Consider the following 23,370-nt stretch of genomic DNA (forward strand, 5'->3'; position numbering starts at 1 on the left):
GTTCTACAGTTCCTCCCTCACAACAAGCTTTGATTGCAAGAAATTTACTGTTGCATCATGTTTCTCTCATTATTTCCACTACTCAAGCTTTGGAATTGGAGGAACCTTTTACTGAGAGAGAACTGTCGGATGCAATCAAATCTTGCGGCAGATGGAAATCTCCAAGATAGGATGGTCTTACAGTTGAGTTTTTTCTAGAATATTGGCCTCTTTTGAAGCATACATTGCTACATATGGTGAATGATGCATGGCAAAATCAGAAAATGCCAGACACATGGAAGAGAGGTCTTGTTAAACTCCTTCCAAAAAAACAAATTTGTGAATCTTTGGCACACTGGAGACCTATCACCCTTATGCCAGTCATTTACAAAGTCACTACAAAAATGATTGTCGATCGGCTAAAAGGGTTTTTACATGATGGGTTGCATCCTGCTCAATATGGTTTTGTCCCGCGTAGGCATATCACAGATAACATTGCTAATGCCTATGTTGGAATTGAATATGCCAAATACACGCAGCAGGATGTTTTATTATTGCAAGTTGATATTGCCAAAGCCTCTGATACTGTAAGTGGGATTTTATTTCATCGACTATGCAGGCATTGGGATTCGGCACAAAAATGCAGCAAGTCATCACTTGGTTATATCAAGATAGTAAAGCTGCCTACATACTTTCAGGGGATATTTCTACATCCTGGACTCTTGGTTGTTCTGTTAGGCAAGGATGTCCCCTAAGTGCTTTACTTTTTGCCATAGCCACTCATCCAATGCTTCAATATCTGGACCACCTTTTGGACATTGACTAGTTGCATGGTTTGGAGATTGCTGGCAGTCACAGCATGATCGCTCAGGCATATGTTGATGATTCATTCTTTACCCCAAAAAATACTTGGAGTAATCTGTCCATGATTATGCAGGCTCTTTCTACATATGGATTGGCTGCTGGTCTTCGGGTAAATTTTCAGAAATCAAAATTGTTGCCGTTGCATGAACAGGAATGGCACAGTCTTCTGTGGCCTGGGGAAATTGTCCCCGCTTCTCAATTTATTCGACATCTTGGCTATCCTCTAGGTTGGAAACTCACCCGTTCCCAACAAATTGATTGGGTGTTAACAAAGTTGAGGGCAAAACTTGAATATTGGAAGCTTGCAACTTGGCCACTGCATATTCGTTTGCGAATCGCACAATCCATTTTGATAGCATACATACAATTTTATCTGCCTCTCATTATGTTCACTAAGGCAGAGCTGAATTCCTTTATGTCAGCTATCATGGAAATTTTCTGGTGAATGAGCAAAAAATGGCAAGAAAAGTCTCAGATTACTCTCTATGCATCGTCTCTGTTCTCCAAAGATGCACGGGGGTCTGAACATTCTCAATATTCAAATGCATTTACTTGCTCACAGAGGAAAAATGATGTTGTAGTTTATGCCCTTTTGTTTCTCGCCCTTTACATGTTGTAGTTTTGCATTTACTTGCTCAAAGGCAAGATCAGAGGCTGCCCTTTTGTTTCTCGCCTGCTTCTCGATTGGAAACATATCTTATCCCACTTGGAATGGCATGGTCGAGATTCTTTGTCGGGAAACTCTTTGAGGGCTGAGAATCTTTATTGGTCTAAAGTATTCCACCAAGGCAGACCTGACCTTTAAAATCATTTATTCTAGCATACCTGCAAGAATAAGATATTATGCCTTTTGACGTTTGACGGCACCCATAAAGGGTTCATGCAGATATGCTCCCACACACACCCCACACATAAAATGAAGCATTCTTAATCCAAAAACCAGGAAATAATTCTGACTCTCACTCAATATACATATGCACCACACACACATATGCAGACACCACAGAAACATGCCCATACTGATCACATAAAGCAACATATTGAAGTGCAGTTTCTACCCTCAAGGTACAAATGGACAATTTCATCATGCATTACAAAGACTTATTACTAAGGCATTTGGAACAAAACCCACCAATGGTCAGTGTACCATACAACATAGAAATAGTCTATCATATACGAACACTCAACTGTCAATCTGTTGGACTGAACTCCCCCTCCAAACTCATGATAAAGTAAAAGACCTATAAAGTAATATAAACATTATAGTTGGGAACTTTGGTGATGTTACTGTATGTGAAGTAATAATTACATAATGGGATGCTGTAAAAAAGTGAACTTATATTTCATTCTAGGTCTGTAATCCAAAAGTCTTAAGACAATAGAGTCAAAAAACTAACCTAAACGAAAAAATTATTAGCTGCACTATATTTAAGGGAGGAATGGCAGCATGATGTACAATCTCATTCAAACTTCTATAATAGACTGACATTTTCTGTTTATCTTTTTGGATGTCTACATGCAAGTCCACCTACACGGAAACACAAAATGCTGCTTTTAATTGTGTAGCCAATGTACCCTTTGCCCTTGCCAATGGAATATCGGAAACTGTTCATCACAAATGTCAGCTTCTTCAATAGGTTTCCTGGCCAAAAAGGTTCTAGGCTCTCTAGAGGAATAATCTTGATGGGTGGGACAACTCTATAATTCAATCCAGCAGCCACAGGCAAGGGGTTTTGCTGAAACTGCCATACACACAAACACTTTTTTTATATTTTAAAAGTGAAACTTTGAATGCTTTATATTACAAGATAGCTATCCTAGAAAACTGGTAAGCTGAAAGATTACATCAAGAGAAAATCTCAGTGTAGGAAAAATATACATCATGATCTATGCAGTGAGTTTGCAAACAATCGAATAGCCATTGCTGCAAAGAACGACGGAAGAAATCAAAAGTAGAAAAAACTGGATCGCAAAGACTCTATGATTTCTATCTTTCCAGAGAGCCCAGAATGCCCAATAGCGAATCCAGGTAAAGAACAACTCAAAATCCGGCCGTTGAGGATAGATCCCAAAAAGCCAGAAAAGCTTGCCAAAAGAAGCCTGAGAAAATCTCAGTCTCGATCTCTGCCGAACGATGCCCAAGAAGTTATGTGTCTCAGTGTAGTGCCAAAAAATATGAGATACAGATTCCCTTAAAGCTAAACACCTAGGACAAATAGCTGGAGCAATACGTTAATAGGACAAAATCTATATCAAGTTTTTGAGCACTGTATATAGCTGTGGGTAGGCACATAGCTGTACACATCTAGGGTAGGTGTGGGCTTTTGGCATTTGTGGATTTTTCTTTCACAAGCATGATGGACTGATGTGTAGTTTTTTTTGAGACAATAAAGTGTATTTTGCAGGGACTTCATGGGAAATGATGAAATGCAATGTGGTTGTACCAGACTTCCAGAGCAAGGGTGTCCAGTGTGTGGTCAAGTGAAATGTTTTTGGGGTCATGTAAAGTCAAGTCATGAAGGGTTTTTTTATGTTTTCCTAAGTCAATGTGCACTTGCATGTTACGGGAATTTGATACGTTTTGGTGCCCATGTCAAGGGGCTTTTCATGTGTGTGTACGGAGGTGCATGCAAGCTTTAATGTGCATGCTCATGTGTGTGGGCATTGTGTGACTAAAGGTCCAAAATGTGCATTTGATGTGCCTTGGGGGGGGATGTCTTGAGAGTGGTAAAATGTCACTGATGAGGTGGCAAATTAGGCTGAGGTGGCTGGACTGATTGGGAAGGCATCTTGCTCATGCGAAGGTGGCTACATGATGGATGAAGGGGAGCTTCTAGGCTGTGAGCTGGAGCTACGTGGAGATGACGGCTGGGAGCTTGATTCGGTTTTACGCTGAAGGATCTACGATGCAAGGGGGGCTCTAAGAAGAGGAGGCTGAACGACGAAAAATGGAGGGGGCTCTCGTAGATGAAAGAGGGTGTGTGCGCTGAGAAGACCTTGGCGCTGGAGATCTCCAGAGATTACGAGCTGTTGTTCGTTGGCTGAGCATAGCTACTACGTAGGTAGGATAGTCGTTGTTTGCACGTGAGCTGATGCAGAGAATTGTGGTCTGGCTGAGATCATATGGAAGGGCTCTGTTTTTTTTTCTGATTGAGGAAGCTACGTGGCTATGCGGGTGACGCTATAAATGTGAGTTAGTCTCTCCGTGAGAAATGAAGGCAGCATGGCTATTGCTGGAAGTGTCTTCCGTTGGGTTTGTGCATAGTTGGTGATGATCTATGGATTAACATAGCTTAAGGCATAGCTATGTATCGTTATCTGCTAGCTAAAGAATTTTGGGCGACAGAGACTCCATGAACTCCGTATGCAAAGAGATAGAGGGACCAAGGAATTGCAAGCTAAGGCGCAATGGATTGTGACCTGCATCGATGATGGTTGTCCTAAAGGAGTTAGGCAATTGATGCTTGCTGCAGATGTTTGTCAATCACTGATCTTCTGCTTTGTGAGGGAGGAATCGAAAGCCTCTTTGACATGGTTGTGATCTTATGTTGATTTGATCGCTGGAGATTTCTGAATACTGATAGAGAGGGAGAGGAGGAGGCGATGTTGCAGCTCTGCAGGAATTATGAGCTGTTGTTCTTGATGGAAGCTTAGGAGTGTGGGCTGTGGGTTTATAGTATTCTGAGGCTGACTGTTTTCTGAGTTTTGGGGGGAAGTTCAGTCTGTTTCGGGCTGTGTAGTCTTTTGGCTCTCTCTGAGTCTGTGTGATCCATGTTCAGTCAGTTTTTTTTGTGGGGGTTTGCCTCGGTGCCTAGTACAAAGACACATACTCTGGAATTTGGTTCATAAGCTCATCATCTACGAGCCCACATTGCAGCTGATCCCTATGAAGTCTCACCTATTTGACGTGGTGAAGTACATAATTCCTGGTTGTCTTTCCTTTTTTTTCCTTATCATCTTTTTGGCGATCCTGCTGGGGACAGGAGGAGTTTTGAATTGAGATTGGGTACTCAAGACAAAACCGCCCAGAAGAATTGGCTGGGGAATGTTGCTTGAATTTCTGTGGTGGATTGAAACTATGAAGACAAAGCCATGATTGTGAGTTATGTGGGGAGTGTGGACACAGGAGAGATAGATGCCTTGATGTTGAACTTCGGGTGATACGTCTCCGTGCTAAGGTTCAAAAGGATTTGAAAGTGATTGGTCTTAGGAAGAAGAATGCCAGTCAGATGCAGGGTAAGTTTTCTTCAGTAGAGTGATTATTTTTGTTTTCTTCCCAGAAGAGGTTGGGTGGTATTTCTGGTTAGAAGTGTGTTTAAGATAAGTTAGTCAAGAGGAGAGATGGCTCATGAATTTCCTCGATTTCACGGGTTGCCCAATGAAGACCCAGAGAGATTTTTAGAGTGCTTGGAGTTCACAGCTCTTATTAAAGACAGGAATGCTCCAGAAGTCCTTCTTCAGATTTTATCCTTTTGTCTGTTGGGAGAAGCGAGAACTTGGCTGCAGACTTTCTCTACAAGGATGCGTGATGATCAGGGTGCTCACAGAAACCCGACTTATCCAGAGGTGAGGACAGCTTTCCTGGACAAGTTTATGTGTGTTAGAGATCCTGATGGCATTTGGAGAGAGCTATGTTTATTGCAGCAACAGCCGACTCAATTAGTAGATGAGTATGTCGGTAAGTTCACTGTGTTGTGGAATAAATAGTAGGTGGTCTTATTACCTAAAGTTCCTCCCAGAGTCATTAAAAAGGATAGGTTTGTTGCTGGTTTGAAGCCAGAGATTAGGATAAAGATTGAATGTAAAGAGCTGGTCACTTATGAGGATGTTCTCAGGGTAGCAAAAGAGAAGGAGAGGAAGCAGATAAGATTGTCACAAATGATGCAAGAGATGCCAATGGTTCAGCATGTGCCTGAAATTCTCTCTCATGTGAAGCCAGAAATACAAAAGCCAGAAGTCAGGAAGGAGGAGAATATAAAAGAAGAAATTCATGAAATGTCGGAGCTTATGAAGAGTTTGAGTTTGAATTTGATGAACGGTAGGGGAAGAGGTAGATCATCGGGTGGTTATGGCAGAGGCGGCATGCCTTCTTCAAATAATTCAGGCCCGTGGCAGGTAGGACGAGGTCAAGGGTCATTTGCACCTTGTGTTCAGTGCTTTAATTGTGGAGAGTGGGGACATTACAGCACACACTGTAATAAGCCTCCTCGTGCTGGAGGTGATGTTTATCCATTGACAACAGGGTTAAATAATAGGGTGAATGATCATAGTGTAGAAGTAAAAGATGCAGGTCAGCCTAGTACCTTTGGAATCCATAAAGCCACTGCAGAAGAGAAAGGGAAAGGTAAGGCAGTTACATTTTGCTTGTTGGAGTTAGAGGAAGTTAAAGATGTCATGTCATTAGGGAAGAGAGATAGAGAAGAGGAGGTTGGTCCGAGTGCAAAGAAGGGGAAGCAGTCTGAGGAGATGATGACCTACCAAAAGAAGAAGAGCAGGAAGCCCAGAAGGAAGTACAAAACTGCAGATTATCCCATGGGGAAGGAGCAGGGAGATTATGATTTGGTGGAAGGTCTTTCAGCGAGGAAACCGGACATTACATTTGCTCAAATGATTGGTCTATGCCCAAAGCTTAAAAAAGAATGGAGGCGGGCTGTAAATCCAGCAAAGAAGAACTCTCATAAAGGTACAATTAAGCTGATGTCTGTCTCAGAGTTGCCGGATCTTTTACCTGCTGTAGAAGCCTGGCATAAAGGAAAGGGTTTTGGAGAGGCCTATATAGATGGAGGTGCGCAGATTTGTGTGATTACTTAGGCTTGTGTGGAGAGATTAGGACTGAAGATATCCTGCTCCTCCAGTTATCGCATCAGAATGGCAAACCACTCCAAGGTGAAGACTTTAGGGGTAGTACCTGGTCTAGAGGTTGAGGCATTCAGTGTTTCATGTCGAGTGGATTGTCATGTGATGCCTGCGGGGTTGGGAGCCTATCCTTTGATTCTTGGAAGGCCGTGGTTGAGGAAGGTAGGTGCAATTCAGATACAGCGTCATCTTATTCTGTAACTGCAAAAAATAAAGATAATGGACCTTCTAGAATATTCAAGAAAAAATCATTTATCTTTGGAACTCAAAGATGTGTCCTCACTTCCTACAGCACTAAAAATCAACACTCAGTGAAGGTACCAACACTCGCCTGAGTGCACGTCAGTACTTCAACCAAACCAAAAAGGCATGGAACAGATGTCAATCCATGGCTGCGCACGGTTTTCAGAAGAGATACAAACCCTTGTATAAACTCCATAATAATGTAGTGAAGGCAATCAAGATGACTTTGTGGAAGTCACTTTCTCAGCCCTACACTCATATGACTGCACTGGAATTCCTTACATGCATCACGAAAGGGCCACTGATGGATGTTCTCCCTCTGGCTGTTCAAAGTATGAAATGTTATAAACGTGTCACCGTGCTGAACGTTACCTAGGAAAAAGACATCCATCCTGGATCTTTGAAATGAGAAGAACATTTGACTGGGAGCCCTTCCACATGAGTTGTCTGGACCGTTTTCCAATACTGCTTTTCCTAGGAATCTCAATTTTGATTAAATGAAAAGCTTTAGCTTTCAGATTACACAAATTCTACCTTGCTACTGAGTGTTAGCCTAATGTTTCTGGAATTTCGAGAATCAACTGGAGAAATCCCATATGATCTACTAAAACCTTGGAGCTCACCCTAGTAGTTTCGATCCCCACAGCATGTGATATGGCATTTAGTTGCTCACACATGCATATCCGAACCTCTGCATCTGTGTCCTGGGCCAACAGCGAGAAAATTGTGAACATGTACTGATATGAAACATGTTTAGGTTTTACAATTTTCATAGTTCAAAAAAAACAACATAAATCATAACCATGGAGCTCCTAACCTGACAAAGAGCCATAGCTTTGCTCAAAAATGCATTTTCAATGTCTTGCTGCTCAAGCATCGGTGCAATTGCACCTAACAACTGACTGCATATGACTCTTGAGCTGACAGTTTCTTCTACCTTGCCTCGTGCAAGCGCTAACTGTAAAAGATCTTCCTTAACCACCTAAAAAGAAAGGAAATGTTACAACGGTGGAGTGAATGGTAGGTATGTGATTTCTTTTTATATGAATAGCCCTTCTTAAACAAATAAACGAAACAAAAATATTCTACCAGAATATCAGAGGATATCTGCTTGTCAAAAAAGAGGATAAAAGAGTAGTAGTTTCGGGAAAAGCAATACAAGTTTTGTGATTACCTTTTTTCCCTAAGAAAAACACTTATTATTAAGTACGAAAAAAGACGGGAGAGAAGGGTGCTCAAGGCAAGAGTACACCATGCATAGCATGCTAAGAAACCGGAGGTGTATCAACCCCTACTCAACAAAAAAGCCTGGTAAAGATCTAGGGTTGAGGCAGGAAGTACCACCTCAAACCTATTGTGACCTCTGAGAAGAACGGACAGCCCCTGAGGAAAATGGTTGTCCTGGCAAAAGCGACCCTAGAAGACCTTTGCATACTTGACCATATCACCATCAAAGTGTCTACAGTGTTTGTCCAAATACTAGCCATGGTGTGAGAAGGGTGGACCTGAGAACCATCAAGTGTCTCTGTACATGGATCTCCACGTATGCCAGGCTGAAATGCTCGCTAAAGGCTATTTGCATGATGGGTTGCATGCTGCGCAATATGGTTTTGTTCCTCGTAGTCATATCACAGACAACATTGCTAATGCCTATGTTGGAATAGAATATGCCAAATATATGCAGCATGATGTTTTGCTATTGCAAGTTGATATTGCCAAAGCTTTTGATACTGTTCAGTGGGGCTTTATTTCACAAACGATGCAGGCCTTGGGATTTGGCACAAAAATGTAGCAAGTTATCGATTGGCTATATCAAGATAGTAAAGCTGCCTGCATACTTTCAGGGGATATTTCTACAACCTGGACTCTTGGTTGTTCTGTTCAACAAGGCTGTCCCCTCAGTGCTTTACTATTTGCCATAGCCACTCATCCAATGCTTCAATATATGGACCATCTTTTGGACACTGACATGTTGCATGGATTGGAAATTCTTGGCAGCCGTAGCATGATCGCTCAAGCATATGCTGATGATTCTTTCTTTACCCCCAAAAATACTCAGAGCAATCTCTCTTTGATTATGCAGGCCCTTTCCACATATGGCTTAGCTGCTGGTTTTCATGTGAATTTTCAGAAATCCAAGCTAATGCCGTTGCATGCTAAAGACTGGCATAGTCTTTTATGGCCTGGGGAAATTGTTCCACCTTCTCAATTGATTCGATAGCTTGGCTATCCTCTAGGTTGGGGAGTCACTCGTTCTCAACAAACTGATTGGGTGCTCACAAAGCTGAGGAAAAAACTTGAATATTGGAAGCTTGCAACTTGGCAGTACATGTTCGTTTGCGAATAACGCAATCCATTTTGATAGCATACATACAATTCTATCTGCCCCTCATCATGTTTACTAAGGCAGATCTGGTTTCCTTTATGTCTGCTATCATGGAGATTCTCTGGCGTTCAAAAAATGGCAAGAAAAGTCTCAGATTACTCTCTATGCATCGTCTCTGTTCTCCAAAGATGCACGGGGGTTTGAACATACTCAATATTCAAATGCATATAATTGCTCACAGGGGGAAAATGATGTTGTAGTTAATGCAAGGGGATCAGCCTTGGGCTTACATGATCCGCTCTCTTTTGCTGCATATTGATACTTCTGCTTTTGGGCATTGGCAGTCTACAAAGTGGGGTTTTCTATTTGGCTCTATTCAAGGCGAGATCAGAGGCTGCCCTTTTGTCTCTCGTTTGCTTCTTGATTGGAAGCATATCTTATCCCACTTGGAATGGAATGGTAGAGATTCTCGTTGGGAAATTCCTTGAGGGCTGAGAATATTTATTGGTCCAAAGTATTTCACCCTCCTTTGGCTATACAAGAACCCAGGTGTTCTTATTTTATATCTTTTAAAGTGCTTCTGTGGCGGATGTACTTCAGGATGATGGCACTCTTTATCTTTTTCAGCGGCTGCTAGCAAGTATGGTTTGGGAGCTCATTATCGTCCTTTATGGCACAAAATTTCAGACATGCTTCAACCTTTCTTGCCGGTATCTCATTTGGAACTTCAGGATAGGCTTGAGTGGGGAAGGAGGGAGAGAGTGAAAAAGGCAGCATAGACGTAGATGAAAAAGGAGGTGGAACATTCATGGAAGGTAAGGACATGACCGGGCAAAATGAGTAATCACGGGTGGGGTGGATATAGAAGCAAGACTCGATAAGAACCCTGAGTTATTCATAAGAGATGAGGTAGTAGCTTGACCAGTGGATGTGGACTCCGATGCAGGGGGAGTCACCACTCCCCCATAAGTGTTTGTTGTTGATGAATACATCTTTGCAAGAAGAGGAGGAGGAGCCTTTGTCCTTGGTACCTTCCTCTTTCACATGCTCTCCGCTTTGCACTTCTTCTCCAGAGTCCCAATCCGGCCACTAGGGATCCTATTGATCCAGATCAATGAGAGTTTCAATGAAGTTACTTGCTCTGGCTAATGCTCCGATGGGTTCACTTTGTGCCCGCCTTGAGGACCTCAAGAACTTATGTTGCATCATGTAATGCTTCTTGTATCGAGTTTGGTCTGTTGGAAGTCTTTTTTCCACTCTCCTTAAGTACCTCCTAGTTCTCTTACTACCTCCTTCAAGGGTATCAAAACTACTCGGCATAAGACCTCTCTCCTCTAGGATCCTAGAATACCACTTCATTCTTGCTACTCAACACTAGAAGTATCCCACCGTGATCGCCATAAATTGCCTGAGGGGGGGTTCCTATCCCTTCCGGTGGTGTTACCGGATGCCAAAGGCCACTAGTGTGAGAAGCATAGAGTGTGTACAGTGTTGTAAGCTCTAATGTAGTGGGTCGCACTGTATGAGTGCACTGTGCAAGGATGTACTAGCGTCATAGGCTGTAATGCAGTGAATCGTGATGTATGAGTGCACTATGCAAGGTGACGGTCATATCGGGAAGAAAGCCTAGAGAATGAATAGAAGGAGAAACAATCATCATGTACAAGTGCATATGCTAGGGAAATAGAAAATCACGAGAGAGTGACCAGGTCGGCCGAAGTACAAAAGTCACTAATCACAAGCCACAAGTCACAAGTCACAAGAGGTGGCCATATTTGCCAAAGTACACAGGTCCATCCCCATAGTGGACACAAAGTTGCAACAGGCGAGCTCGTAGCTCAAGCCTCTATCTCTCCACACACTCTCCTCTAGGCAAGCTTGTAGCTACAGCCTGTATCTCTCCTCACACTCTCCTCTCTCACGCTCTCCTGAATGTCAAATGAATCCCGCGCTCCTCCTCTCCTCCTCCATCCTCATCCGTCGTGGCTTGGCGGGTGAAGTGTTGGTGTGTAGCGAAGTAGACTATGGGCTCGCTTTGGTTGTGATTAGAAGCATTACATGTTGAAGATTGGAGTGGTCCTTGGTTAATTCACATCTGTTCAATGGCAGAGGTTGTGTTTGCTTCTCGCGCTTGCCTTGTCCTTTGATTACTTGCATTGTTCTTTGCATTCTAATTTGAGCCATTTGACACTTCTACATAGTCAGTTGGAGGTGATGCTTCCAGAACTATATATGTATATTTTGGTCAGCAAAGGACTTCTATTAAGTATAAACAAAACCCACCAGAGCAAGCTCAAGGCGGAAAGACATCATGCTAGCTTGAAAAAAAAACACCCTAGAAGTTGCCAATAAAAAGCTTCTTTGAGCAAACAAAAAATAGACCAAGGTTGTGGCTGAAAGTACCATCTCAACCTTGGTATGGACTTTGAGAAAAAAGAGGAACCCCTCCATTCTCTAAGGAATATAGCCCTCCTGGCAGAAGTTGCTCGTGAAGTTCCCTGCATGCTCGTCCAAATAGCCATCAGCGTATGAATAGCGTAATAGACACAACAAGAGACCAGGCTTGCAAGAATGGGGAGGCAAAAGGCTGCCACCTTCATCATTACATTTGCCTTAAAAGGCCGAGCTTACAATGGTTTCCTAATGGCAAGAAGTGCTATTACAAAATGGCCGAAGACAAGAAGGATTCCTCTTTTGCTAACTACTATCCCTAGTGCTACCAACATGGCAGTCTACTTGTCCTGATCTTGTACACATGTCGGTAGGTTGCCACATCCTTCCCCCTCTACAAATTGAGTGGTCCGAGAGTGATAAGGTTTGATTCTGGAAATGTGAGCCGTGGTGTTTTTTTCCGTCAATCAAGAGCACAGCGTTGCAAAGCATATGTCATTTTGCCCACGGGTTCGATCACCTGATATTGTCTTACCCAATGGGCCAGGAAATTTTCTGCTAGGCCCTTCTTCTTGATAGGGTAATGGACCATCTCTTGTCTGGAATTGTATTTGTGCGATGTTTCTTATCGTAAAGTTGAGCCTTGCGGAGATGTTTTGTTGCATTTTGTGGTAGGAAGGAGTGGACCTCTTGAAGGTAATCAGCCCATTCTGTTGCTTCTTTATGCTTGATGTTGGAATGATCAATCAAACCGACTTCTGAGGGGAAAATGGGTGGACGTCCATACAAAATCTCGAAGGAGCTCGACCAAGTAGACTCCCAGAGGGAAGTGTTCTAGGCCGCTATGACATAGGGCAGTGAAACATCCCAGCTAGAATGTTGGGCATCCACGTACATTGCGAGCATCATCTTGATTGTTCAGTTGAGCCTTTTGGTGAGTCCATTGCAGTCAACATGGTGTGGGCTCGTGAACTGTTGTTGTATATTAAGTTTGTCGGCGACTGTTGTGAGAACATCCAACTTGAAATTGCTTCCTTGATTAGACAACAAAAATTCTGGGCATCCGTGAGGTAAGATCACATTCTGAATTAAAATGTCAGCAACTTCAGACACGGTGGCGGATTTTAGGGGCTTGGTAATTGCCCATCGTGTAAGATAATCTGTTAACACCATTATGTAATGATTACCACCTTGCGACGTGGGGAACAGACCTATAATATCATAAGCTACAAGCTCGAAAGGGCAAGTGACGGTTATGGAATGCATATTATTTGAAAGCTTGGCATTTGGGACGAGACTGAAGGTAGTTGTGGATAGAAAGTCACATTTTGGGCCAATAGAAGGTAGTTTGCAATTTGGTGAAACCTTGATCAGACCTAGGTGTACTCCAAATAGACCATCATGGAAGGAATGCAAATAGCGGTCTTGAAAGATTTGCGGAATGAAGACTCTCAGCTGAAAGAAGGCTTGTGGTAATATAAGAGATAGCCAATCAAATGAAAGTGAAGGGGGGTTTGGCTGACTGTAACTGTTGATGAATGCGTACACTCTGAGGATCTTGTTCTTGAGCTAGACGTAAGTCGTCTTTGGAGGGTAAGGGAGGTACTCTGCCCAGGACTAGGAGGGGTGTGCGAAAAGCAACTTGAGTGCTTTGAATTGGTGTGCGTGACAAAGTATTAGCAACTTGGTTGTATTTACGTGGACCATATTAAATGTCGAACTCGTAATTTTGTAGAAAAAGGACCCATTGGGCCAGTCGCCCTTGAAGGTGTTTCTTCTTCATTAGACCGGTGAGAGCAGCATGGTAGCTCTGGACCGTGAAGCGAGCTCCCGTGGAGATAGGCAGGTAGCTTCGACATAGCCCACACAACAACTAAACATTCGAGTTCTATTGCGGAGTACCTTGACTACGGTTGTGATAAGGAGCGACTAAGATACACGATCGGTCGCCAATGACCATCCGTATCGTGTTGTAAAAGAACTGCTCCTAACCTTCGGATGCGTCCATTTGGACAAGAAATGGCTTACTCAGGAGGGGTGAGGAAGTAGGGCGTCTTCTTTTAGGACATCCCGAATCGTTTGAAAGGCTTGCTGGCATTTGCCGTCTCGCTAGAACTTGGTATTCTTGCACAGGAGTCTGCGTAGGGGGGTTGCTATCATTGACAGCTCTGGCATGAAACATGAGCTGAAACTGGACATTCCTAGGAACCGTTGGACTTGCTTGGCATTTTTGGGGACTGGGAATTGTTGTAGCGCCTTAACCTTCAGGACTGATGCCATTGGCCGCAATGATGAATCCTAAATACTTGAGACGAGTTTGGGCCCATCTACACTTGTCTGGGTTTAGTCGAAGATTGAATTCCTGAAAGTGATAAAGTACCTGCTCATTTCTCCTCCCTCCAGCAAGCATTGGCCCTCAAAATTCACCAGCAGCAAGCTCTAGGCATAGCCTAACTTGTGCTTGAAGGAATCTGGCAATAGGTGAGCACAGACGCGGAATTGCGTGATCAGTCTCGTCAGCCTTTGTTTGGATCAGCACGGGTGATAGAGACTATCTCTGGAGGAATACTCTGAGCTAGAGATGCGCCCCATAGGGTAGAGTCTTCAGCTAAGACGGCGTGGCAAAAGACGCAACGGATGGAGAGAACAGAGCTAAGCCATTTCTGAAGAGGAAGGAAGAAGAAAACTTCAAAAGGAGGTGATGGAGAAGATGATGAGGTGGCACCACCAAAGTGAGCTCTCCAAAGCCTACCAGCTCTGATACCAAATGTAGAAGTGAGTGGGATAGAATAGATGCATCATGGCACAAAGAGAGAGAGATCAAGTGAGGCAAAATCCATTGTATTAGAATGAAGGAACATCCTCCATTATATAGAGTGAGAGGTAGGTGTAGGCACCTCTCCTATATCAGTGGCAATCAGCCCCTACATCAGTGGGACTGGCCTAAATCAAAGGAACCTCCCATGTGGGGGCCTTTGTGCTTACATCATCACATAGGTCACACACTAGACACCTCATAGCACTAGGTGTGCTTCTACAACACATTTTTTTATGTGAGAAGAAATATTTTATTGCTGTGAAATAACTACATTCATAGTTATTCCAAAAGCGGAGTAACTACTACTCAATCGAAAATCTCCGTATAAGGCATATATACATCATGGTCAATCAAATGAGTCTGAAAGCAATCATAAAATGATTGCCGCAAAGATCGTTTGAAAAAAACTAAAGATGGAAAAGTAAGATCACCAAAGACTCTATGATTTTTGTCCATCCATAGAGTCCAAAGTGCCCAGTAGCGCACCCAAACAAAAAATAAATCAAAACCCTGTCTAGCGGGATGAAAACCAAATAACCAGAAGAACCTGCCAAAAGTAACAGTAGGAAATCTCGCTCGAAGCCCCTGATGAATGAGAGCGAGGAAATCACAAGTATGTGAACAGTCTAAGAAAATGTGAGGCACAGATTCAGCAGGATGTAGACATCTGTGGCAAACAGCCGGGGCAATATGTCTATGCGCGAGTAACTGCCCAGATGGAAAAATGCCAAGTAGGACTCGCCAAAGGAAAAGTTGTTGCCGAAGAGGGACTTTATAATGCCAAAGGACACGCAGCCGCTTTCTCCACCACTTTGATGGGCGATCCATATGCCAAACAGTATTGGCTCTATCAGAAACCCAAGACGGAGGTAACAACACTTTATACAGAGAAGGCACTGTGATATGTGACAGTTTCAAAGGACGAATTGAAGAAGAGGAAGAATGAAGAGTCCAATCCTACCTACCCATCAAACATGGCTTCGACTCCATCCCACTCTTTCCCAACTGCTGTCCCATCTTCTCTAACCCCCTCGCCCTCTATGTTCCCACCCTTAGCTTTTGCAACACCGGGGCCCTCTGTGTATGCAGTACCATCTATGTACACTTCATCTATGGCTACATCAGTAGTGACTTCGCCATTGTGGTCCTTTGCAGGATGTGTTGTCTCATCAGCCTCTCCATCGTATGTCTCCGTGGCACCCACATATAGTACAGCTCCATTGGGAGGCCCTGTAGCTCTTGCATTTGGTTCAGGCCTTGGAGTGAGTAGGGGTGTCACATCCGCCATGGCAGTCCTCAATCCTACAGAAAGAGGTAGACTTCTTGAGTTACTCAACAAAGTCCATGTGAAAACTCCGATTTTCAAAGCTCAACTCCGTGAGGATGTAGAAGCTCATATGACAAAATTCCTCACTCACGGCATGTTTTTTTTTTTTTTGCAAAGAAAGGATATTAATGCTTGAAAGATTTTCGTACAAGACAGCAGCCCCGAAGCTGCTGAGTATGGGAAAAACCCAAAAAAGGCTGAAAGAAAAACCAGCCTGTTCCAGAGAAACCCCGCTCATTGTCTGGGGGATCTCTGGAACTGGGGCTAACAGCTAAGTGGGGGGACTATACAGCCAACGAGTCCCTCGCACAGTGAAGATGTAGAAAACACCTGCAGGCCAAGCCTTGCAGAAACGAGCACGCCTCTCGATAGTCACCTTGGAGCCTGGAATCCCGCTCTCCCAGATGGACTGTAGAGTGTAAATGATATCCTGCCATATGGCAATATGGCAACTCGGGTAGCCGCAAGTGGAATTGGGTGCTCACCCATCACAAGACTGCAGCGAGCCACCCAAATGTTCCAAGCCGTGATGCTGGCTACCACCTCTGAGACACTGTCCTCCTTAGGAGGAGGAGGAGCTAGACTATCATGGGGGACTGCCTCGTGGAGTGCGATCCTCTGGATGCTCTGACCCTGTATCCGGTAGGCTCGGGAGATCTCATCAATCTGAAATGCATGTCCTCCCTCTGTCAACCAAGCCACCATCCCCCAAGTGTAGTCTCTATGAAGACTCTGCATACGTGTCATGATCCTGACGACTCCCATCCAGATCCTCACTGCGCTACGACAGCTCCACAAGCAATGCGGGATAGTCTCCAGGGCACCATCGGAGCAACAATGGCATTGCCCGTCCACTCGCATCTGCTCCAACCACAATCCGATGGGCAAGCCTCCGTGGGCGGCCAGCCAGAAGAAGTAAGAGATCTTCCTCGGCCGCAAGCTGGACCACAACCGTGTCCAGAACCTGAAGCGCACATCCTGGCGAACTCTCTGGGTCACCCAATGTCTCTCCCTCGAAGGGGTCCACCTCGAGGAGTCCATCTGCAGCCTCGTGCCAATCCGTGTGGTGTAGGAAAAGAAGGGCACCTCATCCACCTGCTTAGTTAGACCGCCCCTGGAGGGCCAGAACCACTCTTCTGGATCCCACTGGACCTCCCTCATGGGTCTACCCCGCCACAGCCAAAGGCGCCATCTAGAGGCATCCTGCTCTAAAATACTGGAGGGTCAATGTACCACTCCTTCCCCAAACGGCCCACCACTCTGATCATCTGCCAGTGTATCCCATCAAGACTCCCATCCATCTCGGGGTCACTCTCAGTGAGTGGCTGAAGTAGGCCTCCAGGTCCTACACGGAAGAAGCCGAGGTGTGTGCTGTTGTGCTGCATCAACATCCTCAAGGGAACACCAGTACGGGAAAACTGCCCCAACCATCTACTGTATCTCCAAATGTGAAGTCCTTCCCACTAGGACTCCGAAATGGCTAAGTCAATCCCGCCCATCCGCTGCCCTGCCCCTCGTAGATGTGCTAGGGCATCAAGCCTCGCCTCTGTCTCCATAGGTAGTCTGCTCCAACAGCCAAAGGACCCTGTTGGACCACTGTCCCACTGTGTCCAAACAATGTGAGTCCGCTGTCCAAGCATACGGCCCTCCTAATCTCTGATCTCTGGGTGCCGCATAAGGGACTGGCGCTCAAACTCCTCTCTACATCTGGGCGGAGCACGGATGAGACCCCCTGCCAGTCTCTGCCATACCCTGTGAAGACTCCTCATCAGGGGGGAGCCCTTCCCTGTGAGGGGGGCCTCTGAGAAGATCCATCAATGTGAAGGCTGCCAATGTCCCCCAGTGCGTGGGGTGTTCCTCATAAGCCCTCGCTGTAAGAGGAGCTTCCAAGGCTCTGCACCTCGGGTGAGGCCACGAACTACCAACTTGCCCAGAAGGGCCCTGCTCTGCATCTCCGAATCAATGACACTAAAGCCTCCCAGTGCTTGCGGCATGATCACTGTCTGACAAGCTACTCGGGCCCTAGTGTTCCTCGTGCCATCTGAACGTGCCCAAAAGAAGTTCCGTACCAACCATCGGAGCTGCCTAATGCAACCTCTATGAAAGCACCAGCAGGAGGCGATATACCAAGCCATGAGAAGGACCTGGTTTGCCACTAAGGCGTGACCTGCTAAGGAGAGTTTGGCCGAGTTCCAATAGAGAAGCTTGTGCCGAACACTCTCAAGGACCGGGGCAATCTGCTGCTCTGCTGTAATGTCAATACCCACCTGGCATCCGAGGTATCTCGTTGTCTGGCCCCACGGTATCCATCTGAAGCCAAAGTCACTCCCCCACTCCTAGATCTCCTGTGTCTCCTCAAAGCCTGTGAAGAAACCTATAGATTTCGTCGAGTTGATCCGTGCCCCCGAGGCCTCACAATAAATAGCCAGGGCGCCCTCGACTCTCTCTAGACTCGCTGTGGTGCCCTCAACATACAAAGGTCATGTCGTCTGCAAACTCCGAGTCAAGTAGCTCCTCCTCCTGTCTGATTGGGAGCTTCAACCTTGTGAGACCCGCCACATGTGATCTCAAATAGTACCCCAAAGCCTCCGCCACAAACAAGAAGAGGAAGGGAGCAAGTGGGCAGCCCTGGCGGACTGACTGAGAGAGAGGAAAGGCCTCGCTTGTGTGTCCTCCGATAAGCAACTAGCTAGAGCTCCCTGCATATAGCGCTGAAACTCCTCTGACCCATCTATCTGAGAAACCCAATCTCCTCATAGTGCCCTCCAAGAAAGACCACTCCACCCTGTCGTAGGCCTTCCAAAGTCCAAGAGAAGGACGGCCAACGGCTGTGACTCCTCTCTGGACCAATCCACTGCCTCCAAGAACGTGAAGATGTTGTCCAGGATGCTATGCTCCTGGAATAACCCAGTCTGTGTGTCATGGATGATGTCGGTAAGATGGGGCCGTAACCGCAAACTCAAGACCTTGGCGAGGATCTTGTATGCAGTATCAAGCAGAGTGATCGGCCTCCACTGTCAGATGTCTGACCTATCTCCCCCTTTCGGGATCAAACAAATTCACCCCCTGCTCAAAGACTGAGGGAGAAGGCCTGTGTCAAAAATCTCCTAGCAAGCTAGACGGAAAGGGGTGGAGATAATCTCCCAAAAGTTTCGGAAGAAGGCCGGAGTCAAGCCATCCTCACCCGGGCACTTCTGGGTCGGAGAGCCTTGAGGGCTTCCCAGAGCTCCTCATCTGTGAAAGGCTCCTCAAGGCTGCATAAGTCCTACGAGACTACTGGCGGAACGTGATTCCAAACTAGCTCTCGGGCCACAAGACCATCTGGGGTCATCCTCTCCATCTGAAAGAGCTGACTCTAGAAACCCGTGGTCATGTCCAGAATCTCCTGCAGGTCAGTGTGCATGATGCCCTGCGAGTCTCGGACGTGCTGTAGCTGTGTGCCTGCCGCCGATCGAGGCCCAGTGGTCTAAAAGAATTGCTTCGTCATCCTGTCCCCCTGCTGCACCCAACGGGCTCGGGAGGAATGATAGGAGAACTCAACCCGCCGCACCTCTGTGTCCTAGAGCTCGAGACGAGCGCTCTCGAATTTGTCACTAAGCCATTGAGACACTGGGTCCTGCTCCCTGAGCCTCTCGATGGAGGCGAGGTCTCTCCTCAAAGCCCGCTCTCACTCCTCAAGGGTATTCCTCCGCCGAAGGGCGTGAGCTTGCAACTCCTCACTGCTTCTCTGAATCGCATCGGCCACCCACAACTGCCAGGTGTCCTGCTGAAATCTGACTCTCTCCACGGGTCTCTACCACTGATCATGAAAATGAACTGCTCCCACGTGCTACGCTCTGTTGCTGGCATCTCAGAAAAAGAGGCTCTGCCCTACTTGTCTTCCCAAAACTCCAGGTTGTTGAAGTCACCTCCAACAATCCAAGAGTCTACATCCAGAAGACACTCTGGCAGCCTCCTCCAAAAGGCAAGGCGGTGCTGTCTGCACGCTGGGGCATACACGTTTAGGATCCCGACCCTGGATTCTCCCATCAGAGCTCCCATCCAAGCTGCCCAGAGCTTGCCCTAATCATAGACCTCTAGGGCCAGCGTCTGTGAGATTGAGATGCAAACCCCTCCCCACATCCTACTGCAGGGGACCACTCCTCTCGACCTCTCCCTGGGAGAAGGTGATGGCGTCGTCTGATGTCTGAAGCTGAAAACATGTGCTCCTGAATCATAAGGATGTCCACTGCCCGTCCTACCATTGCCCTCTGCAACTCCTGCCGGAGTATCAGGTAGTGCGGCTGGCTACGAACACGGTCGTGGAGCCTGTGTATGTTCCAACTCACTATGGTCTAGCTCATGAGGACGAGGGAGTCGGGAACAAGGCTCTCCTGTGAGTGGGTGCCTGTCCCAGAGAGACTGCTTTGTGTGATTTTGCTGGGGGCTTAGAGGGCGAGTAGTCAGTATCTGTGCATTGCCGTACTAGTGTGGATACCGGCTCAATACCGATCTTCCGTGCCCACTTCATCATGGAGGCGGCTTCCACCCCGAACAGCTCCGCACACTTTTAGAGGGGCCAGAAGTGTGCTTGCTCCACCTTTGCCTCTAGCAGCAATCTGATAACTCCTGTCGCCAAACCACACACCGGCTCCTCGCACGTGAAGCTCAACTGAAAGTTCACCTCCGCACCATGGGCGTACCAAAGGTCTAGTCCATGTGGCCCCATCCACTCATCCATCATGAGTGTAATCTGATTCCCTAAAATAGCATCGAACACCTCCAGGGACCATTTCTCCACCCCTGTGGAGGCAAACGGAAATCTCCAAACGGGGTGTGTCGGAGATCCCACTGCACTGATCAAACCCCCCTTTCGGGGCTGAAGGACCATGAGCATTACCTCCAATGGTAGAGGATAAGAGTCCGGAACCTCCAGATAGTTCTAGGGTCCTAACCTCCAGAAGTCCCCCAGTAAGGGACGCCCAGGCTGGAGGTTAGGGGCTGCTGACTGGGAAGACGAGCCTCGTCCCTCAGGATCCCTCCCTGAACGGGCCTGCTACTGCGATGAGGAGGCAGAAGGAGGCGTCATCGTTTCCTTGCCAGCTGGTAGGGGTGTCGAAGCGGAAGAACTTGCTACTTACTTGGAGAGGGGGACAACAGGAGAGGGAGCGGTGGGGACACGGGGGATAGAGGGAGGGAGGCGGGTGGTGAGGGTGACTATAGGAGGGGGGGCTGAGGGGGGGGGAGGGAGCGGGGGGAACCCTAGAGGGGGAGGGGGAAGTGAAGAAGAAGAGGGGGAAGGGTCTGGGGGGGGAGGGGGAGGATGAGGGACAAGGACCACAAGGCCCCCCTGCTGGTCAGGCTGGCCGGGGCTCTGGATCGGCTCCTTTGCGGCCCCCATCGGGCTAGCGTCTACGGCTTCTGCCATCGCCGCATCTGGAGCTCCTAGGGCTCGCTGCTGCTGCAAGGGTGGAATCGGAGGCTGAAGGGAAGAGGGGTGGTGGGAGGCGAAGCGAGCGGAGGGGGACGCAACAAGCAAGCGGGGAGGCAACGAAGGTGGGAGAAGAAGGGGCGAGCGGGGGCGCAGTAGTGGGCGCAGGAGGGGCAGCAGGAGCAAAAGAGGCGCGGCGGGGAAGACGGGGGAGTGCAGAGGGGGCGGAGGCAGCGGGGCAGCCAAGGACTCGAGAAGGATCAACTCTGGGAGGGAGTCTGGGCTCTCAACCACCAGTCTGATCTTGGGGACTCCATCATCTGCTAAAACTGAGGCGGCCGACTCTGGCGAGGACTCGAGCACTGTGGCAAATGCCCAACCAATGGAAGGGAGGATGGCTTGATACTCCTTGGGGAGCCCTAGAAAGCGAAGTGTAACGGGGAAACGTGAAATATGGTGTGTCTTATCCATGTCCTCCACTATGAACCCATGATACCAAGGAAAGAGGTAAACAAGATGTGGGCCGAGGAGGATGGGGCTCTGCTCCACAAGTGTCGAGGCAGTGTCGGGGGAGGTCAGCTGGATGAGGAAAATGCCTCGTCCATAGATGGCAACCTCCTGGATGTGGTCTCCTTCTAATGCCAAGCTCGCCTAGATCCACTCTCGCACCTGTCTCTGTGTAGGTGTGAGGCCCACAACTCTGCCCACAAGCGCCTTGTCCTGGAGGGACTGAACTGCCCGTTGTACCTGTTGCTTGTTAGTTGGGGAAAGAAGAACCTTAACGGCCGTGGGATTCGAGGGTGGGATTCGAGGGTGCTGCCATAGAGCCCCTCTGGCCATACCAAGGGTCACCACCAAGGTTTTATTTTGCCTTAACAAGCGCAAATGCTCTCGCTGCAAGGAGGAAGAAGAAAAGGCGAGGGAGAAAAATGTCAGAGGGGGAGGCGGAGTGAGGGGGGGTAAGGACGGAAGAGGAAGGAGGGAGGCAAGGAGGGCGGAAGGCGGAGAAGGAGGGGGGGGACGAGAAGGCGAGGGCAAGAGGCGAAGAGGAGGTGGGAGAAGGAAGCCGGCGGGGGGGGGGAGGAGGAGAGAAGGAGATGGAGGGGGGAGTTGGTAGGGGCGGCAGGAGGCGGTAGGAGGCAGAGAAGGCGGTGGGGGGAGGTGGTAGAGGTGGCGGGGAGGGGCAGCAGGGGAGGCGGAAGAAACAGCGGGGAGGGGAGGAGGGGGAGCGGGGAAGCGGAGAGGGGAGGCGGGGGGGCAGCGCGGGGAGATGAGGCGGGGGGAGGCAGGAGGGTAAGCAAGGGGAGACGGGGAGGGGGGGGGGCGGAGAGGTAGCGGAGGAGATAGAGAGAAGAGGCGGCGAGGGGGAGCGATAGCGGAGGAGGTGGAAGGGGCTGTGGGAAGGAGGAGATGTCGGGAGGGGGGCAGCGGGAGCAGCCAAGTCCAGGTAGCACTATCATGCCTTCCTAACAAGCCACTCACGGCATGTTAAGCTACGGGTGTGGAGAACGAGCATGCCTTTCTACACATCTTCCGTCATCTCTAGAGGATGCAGCGGACGTGTAATACAACCAATTTCCCCCTAATCACTTCCACACTTGGGTAGAACTGAGGGAGAAATTTTTGAGGACCTTCAAGTTAGAAAAGTTCGAGCACATGATTGTTCAAGAGTTGTCCACAGACACCATGAAGCCAGGGGAGAGCATTTCAGAAATTTATACACAAATGAGGATCTTGGCGGCAAAAATATGAGTGCCACCTAATGATGTTGTCATGAAAGGGTGGATCTTGAAAGCCTTACCCCCTGCCATCGCTATCAGACTTGTGGACGAACTGCCTGCTTCCCTACAAGAGTTCCTGAGGAAGGCCGTGAAGATGGAACCATCCCAGTTGAGTTTTGCACCAACACAACTTCCAACTACCAACCGCTCAAGAGAGGGGGCTCATCAGAATGGCAACATCTTAAGGAGTTGGAAGAAAGCAAAGAGGGATTTAAGGAAAGAACAAGGGCAGATGGACATTCGTCCTTTGAGGCCCGGATCAGAAGTGGTCTCTGGTGCACAAAATACAAGGGTTCTAGCCATGGTCGGTGGGAGTGTCCCTCTAAGATTAAGGTACCTAATTCTACCTCGTTTTGTACATTTTTGTGAAATCCA

The 23,370-nt window shown here is 47.4% G+C and overlaps 1 protein-coding gene across 1 annotated transcript in view; it reads right to left on the bottom strand.

Annotated features, from left to right (window-relative positions):
• The window catches only part of LOC147901561 (uncharacterized), a 257,427-nt gene that overhangs the window by 212,364 nt on the left and 21,693 nt on the right, over nucleotides 1-23,370 (bottom strand). Inside the window, exons 8-9 of the mRNA XM_087375079.1 lie at nucleotides 7,760-7,924; nucleotides 7,566-7,646 (exon numbers count right to left, since the gene is read on the bottom strand). Of these exons, the coding sequence (XP_087231205.1) occupies nucleotides 7,566-7,646; nucleotides 7,760-7,924 (246 nt within the window). The remainder of the gene's footprint in view (nucleotides 1-7,565; nucleotides 7,647-7,759; nucleotides 7,925-23,370) is intronic.

Source organism: Dipteris shenzhenensis, chromosome 5 (genome assembly GCF_047967505.1).
Source record: "Dipteris shenzhenensis isolate YYH24624 ecotype China chromosome 5, Dip_SZ_1.0, whole genome shotgun sequence".
Taxonomy (NCBI): domain Eukaryota; kingdom Viridiplantae; phylum Streptophyta; class Polypodiopsida; order Gleicheniales; family Dipteridaceae; genus Dipteris; species Dipteris shenzhenensis.